This window comes from Bombus fervidus, chromosome 6 (assembly GCF_041682495.2).
Source record: "Bombus fervidus isolate BK054 chromosome 6, iyBomFerv1, whole genome shotgun sequence".
NCBI lineage: Eukaryota > Metazoa > Arthropoda > Insecta > Hymenoptera > Apidae > Bombus > Bombus fervidus.
Genome location: NC_091522.1, coordinates 13,757,207 through 13,772,627, shown reverse-complemented (window position 1 = coordinate 13,772,627; position 15,421 = coordinate 13,757,207). Strand labels below are relative to the sequence as shown.

Sequence of the window (15,421 nt, the reverse complement as noted above, 5' to 3'; positions counted from 1 at the left end):
TCCGCGTAATCGTAACGAATGCGAATGAGAACCTCGATTCCACGATTTTCAGAGCGTTTTATTTTCCATGTGCCTTCGTATATTTCGCACGTATACGTATACGCGTATATTCTCAATGTAATAATTGGACGCGCCATGCAAGGAAAGTGTGATTTTTCTTTACTTTCGAACAGTTTCGAAATCGTTCGACGAACGAGATCGTTTGTTATCTCACGAGATCCGATGGCCGATCCAACGATTCGACGCGTAGCAGTGGCTGATTTAAGTAATAAAAAGTCAGGTGTATACAAGGAAAACGGGGAGAAACGCAAGGACGACATACATCCGGCGGAAGTCGAAGGGCGTCAGCTCGTGACGCCAACGCTTGTACGTAGGGCGGAATAAGCTTTATACCTGGACAGACGCAGGTGAGTTACCAGAACAGGGATATAACAGTACCGATCCTCCCGAAGGATCCTTCTTCCAAACGAACAATAAAAATCGTCCTTGACCGACCACCGTTCTCGGTTAAGGTTCAGAAGCAGCCATTAAGCGAGGAAATTCTTTGTCACAAATTGTAGGATCCAGACAGATTTTTCATTTACGTTCGAGGATCCTCTGGTACTATTCGTTCGCTTATTTCTCTGTTCTCTCCAGTTGTCCGATCTTGAATAGAAATGGTCGACCGTATCCTGGATTTCTCATCGATAATCTCGTACCTGCATGGAACAAAGGATGCGTGATAAAAGAGAAGGAAGAAACGCAAATATTCTTGCGGTACATGTCGTCAATTTGCCGTTGTAAATTTGTTTTACAAGTCGAAAAAGCAATATCGAATTCGACCTTCGAGGTCCTGCCACTCCAGGGCAAAGCGATACGCATGCAAAATTTCATTCACGTAAGCGTCACGTACGGCTTAACGTTGCAATAACATTCCAAGAATAAGTTGGGGTCCGAAAGTTCGCCGGTTCTTTGTTTCCTGCTGTTTCAACCGAATAAAGAACGAATTTATTTTCGAGAAAAGAACATCGTTAGTTTGCGTCTGTCGAAGCTTCAAACTTGGCTTCAAACTTGCCTCTTCTGGCTTCAAAGTTGCCTATTCCGGCTTCAAAGTTGCCTATTCCGGCTTCAAAGTTGCCTATTCCGGCTTCAAAGTTGCCTCTTCTGGCTTCAAAGTTGCCTCTTCCGACTTCAAAGTTGCCTCTTCCGGATTCAAAGTTGCCTATTCCGGCTTCAAAGTTGCCTATTCCGGCTTCAAAGTTGCCTATTCCGGCTTCAAAGTTGCCTATTCCGGCTTCAAAGTTGCCTATTCCGGCTTCAAAGTTGCCTATTCCGGCTTCAAAGTTGCCTATTTCGGCTTCAAAGTTGCCTATTTCGGCTTCAAAGTTGCCTATTCCGGCTTCAAACTTGCCTATTCCGGCTTCAAACTTGCCTATTCCGATTTAAAACTTGCCTCGCCCGATTTCAAAGTTGCCTATTCCGATTTCAAACTTGCCTATTCCGGCTTCAAAGTTGCCTCGTCCGGCTACAAACTTGCCTCAAACGGTTTCAGACGGCTTCAAACTTGCCTCAAAGTTGCCTATTCCGGTTTCAAAGTTGCCTATTCCGGCTTCAAAGTTGCCTATTCCGGCTTCAAAGTTGCCTCTTCCGGCTTCAAAGTTGCCTCTTCCGGATTCAAAGTTCCCTCGCACGGCTTCAAAGTTGCCTCGCACGGCTTCAAACTTGCCTCGAACGGCTTCAAGCTTGCCTCAAACGGCTTCAACAGACACGTGTAGTAGTCGCGGAACTTCCCAGGACGTACTTTCAGACAGCGGAACCGATTCTACATCGTTCAAGGAGGCGTATCTTTGGGGTGCATAAATGCGTTTGAACGTAAAAGGCGTCCGAACGAAAGAAAAAGACGGAAAAGAAATCTTCCCTCCGAAACTAATTATTTTTAGGGTTACTTTTAGCTGGGCCTTATTCTCCAACCAACTAAACAGTCGTGTAAAAAAAAAAAAGAAAAAAGGAAAAAGCGATTGCCTTGGAACAACGAGCGTCGAGCCGTGGCCGAAATAGCCGTCGTTTTCGTGGCACGCCACACGCTTAATGTGCGATTTAAACTCGAGACTGAAAATATATTTTACATTCGACGTCACGTACCGCCAATTAGTAAGTAAGACACGCGGATGGCGACGAGCAGACGATAAACGTTGCGAGTGGCAATTTTTCTACGGCAGGAGCAACGCATCCGGGTTAAAAGCTATCGGCCAAGTAGCTATCGCACCTCGAAACGAGTTATTAGATCCCACGTTCGAGCAAGAATTCGTCGTTCGAGAATACCGAAGATAATAAGCGACCGTGTTCGAGATAAAAGCGCAACGATTTATTTTGTTACGAAATTTTGCCGAGGAATCGAGAAAAAACGCGTATCGTCGAGGCACGCAGAGATTCCCACGCCAGGTGCGCTGCTGGATCGTCCCCACGAATTCTCGTGTTCCATCGCTAATAGATTCGACAGAAGCCGACGAAAAGTTTCCTCGTGAGCAAACGGAACGAAGAAAATCACGACGAATTCTTCTGGACGACCTCGTGTAATTGCAGGTAGGTAGAGTCGGGCTTGGGATAGATGGTCGATGCGATGGCACCAAACGTTGCATCGATTGGATTGGCAAAGGAAGCGCAAAGCCGAGGTGCTCGTTGAGGATATTCGAGAAGGGCCAAGTAAGAGAGGCGGTTCGGGCGTTCGAGAAATATTCGACTCCGTCGGCGATCATTGCGGTGACGTCGTGAATTTTCTTCGAAAAACGAGAGGACAGACCGGCTACGTAGAGAGGTACGTACGAGGCCGAGCCTTCACCTCGATCGCGGTGTACGCGGCGCACACGTACAGGTAAACGTACGTAGACAGGTACGCGAGCGAAACGACCGGTGAGCGAGGACAGAAGAGTAGAGAGAAGAGAAGGGAAAAGAAGACAGAGGAAAGAAAAAGAGGGACAAGACGAGACGAGACACGTGGAAACGTGCAAAATGCAGAAGAGAGAACAGGAGGAAGAGGAGAAACGGAGAAGGAGAGGATGTGAAAGGAAAGAGAAAAAGGAGGGTGGGAAGGAGGGAAAAGGAGGAGGCGCGAGAGATCGGTAGAGGGGTCATTGGTTGTTCGTTGCGCACTCTCAACGTATAGGAATCGTTATGGACCGACTATAGCCGTTGGAATGCGTCCTTTTTTCCCTTTTTCTGTCTCCCTATATACCTGGCGGGCTACTCTCGCTCCGTTGTGGCGACGACGTTGGCGGTGGCGGTGGCGATGGCGGTGGCGGTGGCGGTGGCGGTGACGGTGGCGGCAACCACGGCGGCGAACCTCTTGCGGACAATCTCGTCGGCCGGCGACCGGTATAGCCGCGACCGACCCGCAGGAAAGAAACTACGATTCGACTTGATGGATCCGCGCTCCTTCGAACGTTCGGATTCGAGTCGCCGACACGCACCGGCCAACGACACGACAGCCATAGACAGAGAAGAAGAGAGCTTCGAACATCGAACATCGCGTCGTACATCGTGCCGAACAGAGGAATTGGAAATCGGAGCGTCTACACTGACAGTGAAGAAAGTGAGAAAAACGAGACGATGGGGCGACCCACTGGCGAACGAAACGCAACCTCCTCTCGAAGAATCGACGAGGATCTTGGAGGACAAAAAGTGGGAAAAAGGCACGCGGGTCAACGGATACCTATAAAACGATAGAGACAAGAGGGGAATATACGAGACGCCGCGCCGCGTGGAAGGATCGTGAACTCGCGGCAAACCAGAAGAGTATTCGGGAACGAGGAGAACGAGAAGAACGAGATGCCGGCGTGAGGAAAGGCAAACGAGGCAACACGATAAAGAACGAATCAACCAGGTAGAAAGACAGGGATGCCGCGGTAAAGTTGCGAGAGAGCCGGCCAAACGAGAAGACCGACCAAAGAAGGAGAGGGAGAAGAAGAGAACGATAGAAGACGGATGTATATAGGTAGGAGGACAGGTAGTCGGCTCGAGGAAAGAAGAGACCGAGCGAAGAGCACACGGGGGAAAGAAGAGACGAAAGAAAAGGGAGGGTCCGCGAGGGGGAGTGGAGCGGTAAGCGGCGAAACGGAGCGGGGTAGAAAGCAGAGGGGTAAGGAGAGGAAAGGAAAGAGAAGAGAGAGACTCGTTCGAGAGAGAATCTCGTACGTATACCGGCAGTTCGGTTCGATGACGTCACGACGTCGATTTGAACGGACCAATGAGCGTTCGAAGCGAAGCTGAAGAGGTAAAGAGGACGTAGAGGGGACTGAACAGGCCGAAAGGACCCCGAGGGGGGCAACGAGCTCTAGGTTCCGGAGTTCGAGGGGGCAGGGGTAACGCGAAAGGTGCGTGCGGCCCCGGACGTGGGGCGCGGGGCCAGTTGATCAGTGAGTGCGGTAGTGATCTCATCTCGTACCGCGCCAGGTGTGACTCCTCTCTTTCCTCTTCTTTTGATCCGAGTCTATGTGCCCTTGGTAAGACGGAGCAAGCAGTAGCGGACTTAAAATTCACGTATCGACTCGGCCGTGTCCTCGACTCCGAGCAACAGGTATGCTCTCCTCTCTTTTTCGTACCAAAAGACATAGCCGCGTCACCGATTCGGACACCGTTCGATTCGATCTTCGAACCTCTAAATCCTACTCCAAATTTCGATTCCAAACAAAATTTTTATTTCGGAGCAACTTACCTTGAATTAAATTCTCTTCGATTCGATTAATGAAACGATTATCTCCGCAAGGACAACGCATTCTAATCCGAAAGTCTGATAAATTAGCACGAAAAGCTTTCAATTGGAATTCAAAGATTTAATAACGGAATTTGTATAAATCGTTGATCACCGGTAAATACGATCGCCTGACAAAGTCTAGGCGAAAATTGCCGTGTTTACGTTCTTACCTTTTTAGTTCTCGGTTATCCGTTTCCTTCCTATCGTCTATTCTCTCCTCGATCGGCCATTCCGCTGTTCTCTATTTTTTCCCCCCGTTTATCTATGAGATTTCGCGGTTTAAACTCGAAAACTTCGACGTTTCTTCTCGCTCGATTCTTCGCGCTGCTCCGAGAGCCGAGTCTACTCGTTGCCGATTCGCACCGTTTCGCGTGCGAATTTCCTCGAGCCTCTTAGCAACAGGTTGTATCTGACTACCGTGGAAAAATAACCGTCGTTCGAACGCTCTTGTTCCTCTTGTTCTCCCATACGCTCCAAATTTTACGCGACGTTCCTAATACCGTCCTTCCTTTTCAGATATCGTCCGCACGGATGTTCGAAAATGAACTCGTTCGAACCGAACGAACGACGTTTTTCAAATTTCACCTCGAATCGCCAGAGTTGACTTTTAAATTTGCCTCGCGCAGCGACTTCAAGTTCTTATTGACGTTAAAGCCTTAACTGAAAACCGTTTTCATCTCGAAACTGGTGTTAGCGCGAGGACGTAATAACATAACCGAAAACCGTTACGCGTAATTAATAAGGCGCACCGGCTATAGCTTTCAACGTATCAACCATTAAACGACTTAATTAATATACGACGTCTCCACGATCGTTCTCCTCTTATTTCGAAAAAAAATTCAAATCGATTCTCACGAACGTGACTCGCGCGTCTACTTCGACAAACCTGTTTGCATCGTTCTTTTTCTTTTTTTTTTTTTTAATGTCCGACAAGGAGCAAAAAAGATCGTCTTTTCTGCGTCACAGCTACAAAGATCGGCGCGACGCGACGCGACGCGGCGGTGCGGTAGCGTTATGGCATTGCGGAAGCCTGTATCGCGAACGATCTTCAACGTACCGGCGAATGCATTCGAGATTTGCACGGTAGAGCGAGCGACCGAGAAATAAAACGCACATATGCATAGCCGCGTTCGACTGCAGCGCGTGTATATGGAACATTGGTGATGCGAATCCTTCGATTCGTTGCGAGTGACACCGACGAAACGGGCGCGAGTGTCACCGAATAACCGGTTCCTCGTAAAACAGCAAAATTTTAATTTGAAAATTTCGATCCTTGGTAACTTCACCGATCCTACGTTATATTAGGAGATAAAGTCAAACAACTACGCAATTGGCGACTGTAAATTAATTTGCAAGTTAAACCGTTCCGTTTGTTAGGTAAATAACGAGACAGGTACTATTTAACCGTGACGTTTCCTCCTATTAATTGTGGACTACAAACACTTAAACAAAAAGATTACTTTTCGCTTGACTTAAGCGCTAGTTCATCCTTTAGGATTCGACCGCCAGAATCTGCGAAACGTCGTCCGCCTCTTCGACCTTTAGCGACTCTATTTTTAATCTCATTGTTTCAATCTCATTATTTAAGGCTGGAAACATTTTTGTCGAATAATCGTTGTATCAATTTGTTTTTCACAGGAGAGACAGTAAACAGAGGAAACTAGCTTTCGTAGAGGTGCGTCAATGACGAGTAATCACGAGACGCGAAAGATATTTTAGGAAATAACGAGGAAAATCCCGCGAATCTTCTCGTCGAGAGGCTTCTTTTTTTCGCGCCTTTGGATCCGTTGCAGCGCGGCAGGAAAGTTAAATCGAGCTCGATAACCACATTCGAAGTGATAATGACTATAAGTGAAGCGACATTAGCCCCGATTATCTCAAGTACTCGTACAGCTGTGTTTGCGTAAACGATTGGAAGTCGGATCGGAAATCGACCTCGTTAGGAAACCAATTTACCACGGGTACCACGTTCGAAACGTTAGCTCGTGAAATTTCTGTCCACCGGCCTGTTGACCTCCTGCCGTCATGATTTTTCACTGCGGGGGTAAGTTAGCGATTTAGAAAACACGCGTGTCGACGCGTAACGACCACGAACAGGATCTCTGATCGTTGCGCAACGAATTCAGGAACGGAACGGAAAAATTCTCGATAAAACGTATGGTCAATAAGACGTATCGTGCAAAGACCCTACAATGCCACGGTTGGACACCAGATTGTTAATTAAATCGTGAACTGTTAATCAGACCGTTAAACCGACCAGCATTGAGATTCAATAACGCCGAAAATATTTTTCAGCTCCGAGCAACGATCACCGATTCCTGCAAGAAATCTTCCCCATTATTGCAAAATTCTTAGCGAATTCTCAGCGCAATTTTGGTAACGAGCTACGATCGTTTCTATGTATTTTGGTTTTCGGCACTGGCGTTTTTTCTACGAAGACGTACGACAATTACATAGGTTAGCTACAACAAGCCGTGACGAACAAATGGAACGAATCGAAGGTCGGCTTATCATGAAAGATAGATACTCGCTCGTATTTGCTGTAGGTACGTGACGATGGACTTGTACAACATGGATAAGCCATTCCAGTGACAAAGTAGGCTAGAAATCTCAGTTGCCTTTGTTGCTGTAGCAGCTTTCAACAGGGAGAAAAAATAAAGAAAATTGAGTTTTAGAAAGTCGGGGATTATCGTTGAATCGAGTCTAAATCTTTCTGATCAGTCAGTCTTCCTGTTACGCTCGATACGTGAGCGAACCAGAAATAAACTGGCAGTTTTTCAGGTGAGTATATCACGGTTCTTCTTTCTTTATTTTTCCATCTTTTACTCTTTTCTTAATGGGATCTTTTGCACTTTCACTCTCGTGATAAAACGCGTGCACGGAGATGTAAGTACGATATTCGCTCGCGGCATCGTTTCTATCGAACCATCTACCGCCGTCGATTTCATTTCAGACAAATATTTCACCGTTGCATGTTCGCAAACGTATTTTTACATTCTCAAAAATTACGGATCAACGAAAAAGTAAAAAGTGTAAAGATCGTGTCGCAATTTTGTAAATTATCTGTTACGAAATTCGATAAGGCGGCTAATACTGGTGTATTTCCCCGCCTATCAGATTCGATAAGCGTGTTATTTAAATATAAATTTATTCGCAAATGTGTGTCAGATTCTCATTGTGCAAGGCGGTGGTCTTCCGAAAAGTCCATGCCCGTATTTCATATCGAGATTGAGAAGTTGCACAGATAAAGAGGCGAGGAGAAGCGCGGGAAGCACCGAACAGCTAGATGATAAAATAGAAGTCAGCCACGCGTGTACTACAGCGTGAGATCATAACTTTCTCCAAATGGTAGTTCTTACGAAACATTTGTACTGGTCTACTGGTGGACTGACCGAATGAAAAGCACAGAATTTGGTATCAAAATCGTTGCTACGACCACGAAATATAGATTACATTCCGAATAATAATCGACGGTAAAACCAACAATTGAACGTATGAATCTCCTTTTCTTTCTAACGAATATCGTCCGACTCGAGTATAAAGTACTTCGGTTATAACATTCGTCACATTTTACGTGCGCCTTATGATTTACACGTGATATTTCTCGGAATCTGAAGTTTATCTCTGTATCTGGATATATTCGTGTTCTGCAGATATAACTTTTATTAAAATTGTGAATCAGTCAGTCGGAAATGGCAACCAGGAAACTCGATGATACCGCAAGATGCACGGAGCCAATGTAATTATGACGTAACGATATAACGTGTTGCGCGTTCTACGATTCAGCAAAACCGTATCGCCTCGTTTCTTCGACCATTTACGTTTCACTTAAACGACTTGGAGCGAGCAACACAAATCGAAAACGTTACACCGTGTGACCGTATGCCCGCCGCTTTCTCTACATTCGGTGCTTTCCATATCATGCTTTTAGGAAGAGAATGACTTTGGCCTGGTAACGATGGAAAAATTTCCAGATATACGCTCGTAGCCTCTGGCTATCCTCTACCCGAAGGCCCGTCTTACCGACTAACTTTCACTCCGAAATGTCAACGGTTGTGTTTCACTTTTCAAAGCCGTGCGCATATCAATCAATTCGTGGTTACGCGACAAAGGGACGATTGTTGTAAAGCGATTTCCGATTTCTCCGTTCTTTCTGTTACAGAGTGGGGACACTATCGACACGTGCATGCCATTATCTGCACCGGGAAATAGTGGATTTTCGATCGAGAGGGAGACGCTCGCTCGTATGAACAGCCGTTAACGATCGATCCGTATGTTTACCGATTTTTACGATCTCGAGAATAGAAGGCCCGACATTGTCGGATGAATAAGCCGGCAGCAAAGAAGGTTTTCGATTCTCGACGGTTTGATTGGCTGGTACGACTAAACTTGCAAGTATTTCAACACACGAGGCAACAAGAAGATCTTGGCGCGGACATTTTCTTTGGTTATCTAGCTGTATGAGTATTATTCGACATCATAAAGCTAGGTTACCGGAGTTAAGCTCCTCGCCATATCAACTCCACCGATTCTTCTTCACCGTTTCGATTTGCTACTCGAGTAACCGCAAACCGATGGATGTAAAAATGACTAAAATCTTTAAATACATATAACCATAAGTATTAAAATAAAAAAAAAAAACCATGTATATATATATATATATTGTAAATAAATATAAATTTTCAAAAAGAAAGAATAAAAATATTTTCTAAAACCCCAGAAATCCCGATAAATACTTACTGACCATATCGATGAAAGAAAGATGTCTTGTAGAATAAACAACATCGAAACACGATGAATAGAAAAAGATCGCGCCTTACATGCTTCGAACATTTCTGTATTCCTTCTGCATGAAAATCTACGGGTTAGGCATTTGTAATTATACTAGTAGTGTCATTGCCACGTGACTCGATTACCTATTAAGGACATTTCAGAACTTACAGGCATCGATATTTCGTTTTCTTGCGTAGTCATATTTCGTATACCAAGAAATCAAACTTCGGCATTGTCTTATCGATTAGCACGTCTTAAAAATAAATTTGAACACGGGCGAATAAAAACAGGCAATTATACTCTTTCTATACAGAAGTTCTCAAATTAAAAGATATATGTTCTGATAGATTCATTTTCATATTACATCGGAAATGAAGAAAGAAGTAAACAAAATTGTAAACCGATATACACTTACCTAGGAGAAACTATAGGACTATATTTATTTAATAAAATATAAATTCCACTAATTCCTAACACTAGGACTAGATAAAAAATTGACTTACGTATTTGCAATAAACTTAGGGGGCGCCACGTTCCAATACATGGAGAAGTACGATCCGATACCGACTGGATTTTCGTAATTTTTTATAAATTTTTGTTCGTACGCCACCGTTGATTTACACATATTTCATTCGTCATTTTTTGATTCTTTGAAACATTCAACAATGAAATTCTTAAAATAACATACGTAAAAGAGAACTCGTATGCATTCATGCTTGTACAATTTTTTGATGATTTAATTTATCAATTATTAGCAATCTACTTCTTAGTATTCTCTTAAGGTCGCAACAAATATGCGTAATATGCTATGACTCATGAGATAAATATTTTTCTTAAAACATTCAACCGGAATAATAGGTAAATTACAATGACAAGGAACGAATTATTTCTAGGATCTCACCCACACAGGAAATTACGCTACGAATCTTTCAAATGATAAGATTTTTCTTAAATATGTTAAAAACAAAATTATTCGGAGAAAACTAACTGGAAAAGTTTTACTACGAAAACACTTATTTAAAACAATCAAATCATAAAATTTCATACGATTGTTAATAACTCAATTTGATATACCTGTCGATAACTTTTTATTTAAAGTAACCATAAATGAAATATTTTGATTTTGCATGCTCGTTGATGATGCTAATAAAATAGTTTAATCATAATTAACGAAAGTGCTAGTATAAAAATGATTTGTGCACTTGTATAATTGTACACATGTCTAATAATGTTGGATACATCAATTCATAACAAATTCCGGAAGTACCGCGCTAGGGAGAAAAAGAATCATTGTCGTTTTTATCGTTTGAACGGCACGCATTTTTGTTCGATTAAAGGAAAATTATGTGTTTTTATTTCTTGGCAGACGACCGATACCAATAGCAGAGACAAAAACGATTCATTGATTAAAAATCATTGAAACAGATTTAAATTCCACCGGATATGTAGTGTTCAAAGGGGTAAAAAAGTTCTAGAACATTCTAGAACATTCTAGAATTTTGGTGGGTATATAAAGAGAATCCTAGTCATTGCGCGCCTCCATTCTACGAATTCCTGGTGTCGAGGACTGTACGTACTCCTGTGTCGAGTGTATCATTTATTAAGTATATCAATTTAACTGGACATTGAGGCATAGTTGGTTTAAATTGATTGATAAAAAATATATGGTAAGTTTATATCAAATTCACATATTTAATAAATGTTTTAACTGATAAACTTCTATGCTTTTATGATTATGCTAAACTGTGTTAACGTTTTCATTACTGATGCTTTTTGTTCAAATGTAAATTATTAATTCGGGTGTATTTTATTCACGCGAATATGTTTCTGTGTCTTTCCAAAAATCTTACCACACCTAGATTAAATTCGTAATGAAACTAGCAAAGTGAAGTAAGTTTTGTTGCATCTATATGTATGTATACACACGTGGTACATGCCACATGTTTCTGACATGGATGTAATTATTACATATTAGAAAAAATAAAAGAAATGCACGAGATTTTTTTTATATAAAGATTAAAAAGAATTATATAGAATATATATAGAATATATGTTTAACTTTTTTTTTAAATATTTATTACAGATTACAATAGACATGGCATCAAAAGCGGAAGATGTGGAAACTTTCGCCTTTCAAGCAGAAATTGCTCAACTTATGTCATTGATTATCAATACCTTTTATTCTAATAAGGAAATTTTCCTGAGAGAACTGATTTCAAACTCTAGCGATGCTCTTGATAAAATACGCTATGAGTCTTTAACAGATCCTTCTAAGCTTGACAGTGGTAAAGAATTGTTTATTAAAATTATTCCAAATAAAAATGATGGTACTTTGACCATCATTGATACTGGTATTGGTATGACCAAAGCTGACCTGATAAATAATCTTGGTACAATTGCCAAGTCTGGTACTAAAGCTTTTATGGAAGCGCTTCAAGCTGGTGCAGACATATCCATGATCGGGCAATTTGGTGTAGGTTTTTATTCTGCCTATTTAGTAGCAGATAAGGTGACTGTTGTTTCCAGACACAATGACGACGAACAGTATCTATGGGAATCTAGCGCTGGTGGATCATTCACTGTTAGACACGATACTGGAGAACCATTAGGGCGAGGAACAAAGATTGTTCTACATGTAAAGGAAGATCAAACTGAATACTTAGAAGAGAGTAAAATCAAAGAAATTGTAAAAAAGCATTCTCAATTCATTGGTTATCCAATTAAATTAGTAGTACAAAAGGAACGTGAAAAGGAGCTGAGCGAAGATGAGGCTGAAGAAGAAGAAGAAAAGAAAAAAGAGGGTGATGGAAAACCAGAGGTTGAGGATGTAGAGGAAGAAGAAACAGCAGAGGGCGAAGAAAAGAAAAAGAAGAAGAAGACTATTAAAGAAAAGTATACCGAAGATGAAGAATTGAACAAAACAAAACCCATCTGGACTAGGAATCCTGACGATATAACGCAAGAAGAATATGGTGAATTCTATAAATCATTGACAAATGATTGGGAAGATCATTTGGCTGTTAAACACTTCTCTGTAGAAGGTCAATTGGAATTTAGAGCTTTACTTTTTGTACCACGGCGTATGCCATTTGATTTATTTGAAAATAAGAAGAGAAAAAATAATATTAAACTGTATGTAAGGAGAGTGTTCATTATGGACAATTGTGAACAGTTAATTCCGGAATACTTGAATTTCATGAAGGGAGTAGTCGATAGCGAAGATCTTCCACTAAATATTTCTCGCGAAATGCTTCAACAAAATAAAATCTTAAAGGTTATTCGTAAAAACTTGATTAAAAAATGCATAGAATTGTTTGAAGAACTCACAGAGGACAAGGATAACTATAAGAAATTCTATGAACAATTTAGCAAAAACATTAAATTAGGTATTCATGAAGATAGTACTAATCGTAATAAATTGTCAGATCTTTTGAGGTATCATACCTCAGCTACTGGAGATGAAGTATGCTCTCTGAAGGACTATGTAGGCAGAATGAAAGATAATCAAAAGCACATTTACTTTATTACTGGGGAGAATAAAGAACAAGTTGCAAACAGTTCATTTGTTGAACGTGTTAAAAAACGTGGCTTTGAAGTAGTTTATATGACAGAACCTATCGACGAATATGTAGTGCAACAAATGAAAGAATTTGATGGTAAGCAATTGGTATCTGTAACCAAAGAAGGATTAGAACTTCCCGAGGACGAAGAAGAGAAGAAAAAAAGAGAAGAAGACAAAGCTAAATATGAAAATTTATGTAAAGTAATGAAAAATATTCTTGATAATAAAGTAGAAAAAGTCGTTGTATCAAACCGATTGGTTAATTCTCCTTGCTGTATAGTCACTTCACAATATGGCTGGACTGCCAATATGGAAAGGATCATGAAAGCTCAAGCTCTTAGAGACACTTCTACTATGGGATACATGGCAGCAAAGAAACACCTTGAGATAAATCCGGATCATGCTATTATCGAAACCCTTCATCAAAAAGCACAGGCTGATAAAAGTGATAAGGCGGTAAAAGACTTAGTAATTTTGTTGTTTGAAACAGCACTTCTTTCTTCAGGTTTTACATTGGATGAACCACAAGTTCATGCTGCAAGAATTTATAGAATGATCAAATTGGGTCTTGGTATCGACGAAGAAGAATCTACACCAGAAGAGCAAACAACAGAAGAAGTTCCTCCTTTGGAAGGAGATACAGAAGAGTCTTCACGAATGGAAGAAGTAGATTAAATTTAAGATCTGAATATGACTACAATGCTTAACGTCGTTGTAGTCATGCTGAAATAGCCACGTTTTATGTGGTATTATAAACGAAATTGTCTGATACCAAATACTTTGGAATTAAGTAAAATTTACAATAAAATTTATTACGACATATATATATATTATATATATATATAAATAAATATATGTATTTTTATTATCCACACCTACCATATTAAATACTACATAATATATTAATACACATAGCAAAAAATTTAAAAAAAATGAATAATCGTTGTAGTTACGAAAATTTCTAGAGATAAAACATTAGATATTAGACACACTTATTTCGTAATGTCACATATTAGATGAAGTAACCTTTTTTTTTTTTTTTATTTTTTTTTTTTTTTTATATCGTGGGGAAATCCTCATGGACACTCGGCGCTGCGTAGCAACGACCGTGTAGTGTCGGACTCTTACCGACTAAAACCCCACGGTGGTCACCCCGACGTTCAGAGGTGCACCCGGGGTCTCTTGCGAATCACTACCGAGTGCAGATGAAGTAACCTAAATTGATACTTAAATTTGACAAATTTTTAAATTCAATACATTGCATTACATATTCCTCTTGCCTATTTATATTTAAATTGAATTAGATATACTTGAGCGAAGTTAAGTAGAAAAGTTGCTTATTAATTTCTGGTGATATATGTTGTTAACTTCGCGAAATTAATGAATTTAACACAGGTATTTGACGATTATTTTGTGCTCGCTAAGGTATGTCAAAACACGCCATCTACTTGAAGCTTTAAAGTGATCGAAGGAAGCTTCTGTTGCAAGTAAAACTTGGCCTTCGAATAAGACACAACAGAAACATATTAAAGAACAATTATGATGGCAAGCAAAGGTTGGAAGGTTAGTGCATCGGTATAATAGTAAAAAAAGTATACCGTATGTTAATATATGACTATAATAAAAACACTCAATTTACAAGATTTAAATTTTAATAGGTAGTAAAACCACATGTGCCCCTGATTAAATTTCGTAAAGGTGGACGTGACAGAGGTAATAATATCAAGCAAGAGTTACTGTTGACATCTGACTGAAATTCTTGTTATTGGTTAGTTAATTCAGGTACAGCCACACCATCTGTGCATGCAGGGCCGACTATGTCGCAAAAAAGTATTGGTGCAACAGGACCTGATGTAGTGGTTTTACCAACAATAGAAGATATTTATCTCCCTCCACGCTATCAAAGACGACCCATTGATGAAAAGGAAATTGCATATATTAATGTAAGTATTCTGTTATCTTATCAGTTACTTTATATAATCAAACTTGTCATTCATATAGAACATAAATTATTAGAATTTAGATGAATTTATGATATTTATGATCTTTATATTCATGTAATACTTCCTAAAATCCATATGCAATGAAAAAGGAACAAATTTTTATTAAATTAGTTCTTTTTTGTTATAGAGAGGTGGTCCAGAATAAATTCCGTAAGGAATTATCAACTCTGCGCTCAATATATAGAACATTATCAACTCTAGGGTATTATTACACATTTTCTGTATAAACAATTCTGTAAATAAATGCCAGCAAAACAATAACCTATAAATTGTATATATTTTTATCATCCATCTATCAGACAAGGTCTTTCTTTGCCTATGTGACATTGCCAGAACCTGCTATTTCTGGCTTGC

General features: G+C 40.5%; 2 protein-coding genes and 1 long non-coding RNA gene across 4 annotated transcripts; all 3 read left to right on the top strand.

Moving 5' to 3' along the window:
- The first annotated feature begins 4,086 nt into the window (after window positions 1-4,086).
- Window positions 4,087-9,170, top strand: LOC139988609 (uncharacterized). The gene is made up of 2 exons (XR_011800174.1): window positions 4,087-4,552; window positions 8,892-9,170. It is a non-coding gene; the product is annotated as an uncharacterized lncRNA (long non-coding RNA).
- Window positions 9,171-11,060: 1,890 nt separating this feature from the next.
- On the top strand, window positions 11,061-13,915 carry LOC139988582 (heat shock protein 83). Its single transcript, XM_072006192.1, has 2 exons — window positions 11,061-11,169; window positions 11,586-13,915. Exons 1-2 carry the CDS (start codon window positions 11,167-11,169, stop codon window positions 13,737-13,739), a joined length of 2,157 nt encoding a protein of 718 aa, XP_071862293.1. The 5' UTR covers window positions 11,061-11,166; the 3' UTR covers window positions 13,740-13,915.
- A 546-nt stretch (window positions 13,916-14,461) lies between these two features.
- On the top strand, window positions 14,462-15,336 carry LOC139988606 (alpha-ketoglutarate dehydrogenase component 4). Of its 2 annotated transcripts, none has more exons than XM_072006254.1 (4): window positions 14,462-14,627; window positions 14,723-14,777; window positions 14,847-15,007; window positions 15,195-15,336. In XM_072006254.1, the coding sequence occupies exons 1-4, from the start codon at window positions 14,604-14,606 to the stop codon at window positions 15,210-15,212; spliced, it is 258 nt and encodes an 85-aa protein (XP_071862355.1). In that variant the 5' UTR covers window positions 14,462-14,603; the 3' UTR covers window positions 15,213-15,336. The 2 variants fall into 2 exon arrangements, with proteins under 2 accessions (XP_071862355.1, XP_071862354.1); XM_072006253.1 differs by having other exon boundaries at window positions 14,838-15,007.
- Window positions 15,337-15,421: the final 85 nt, after the last annotated feature.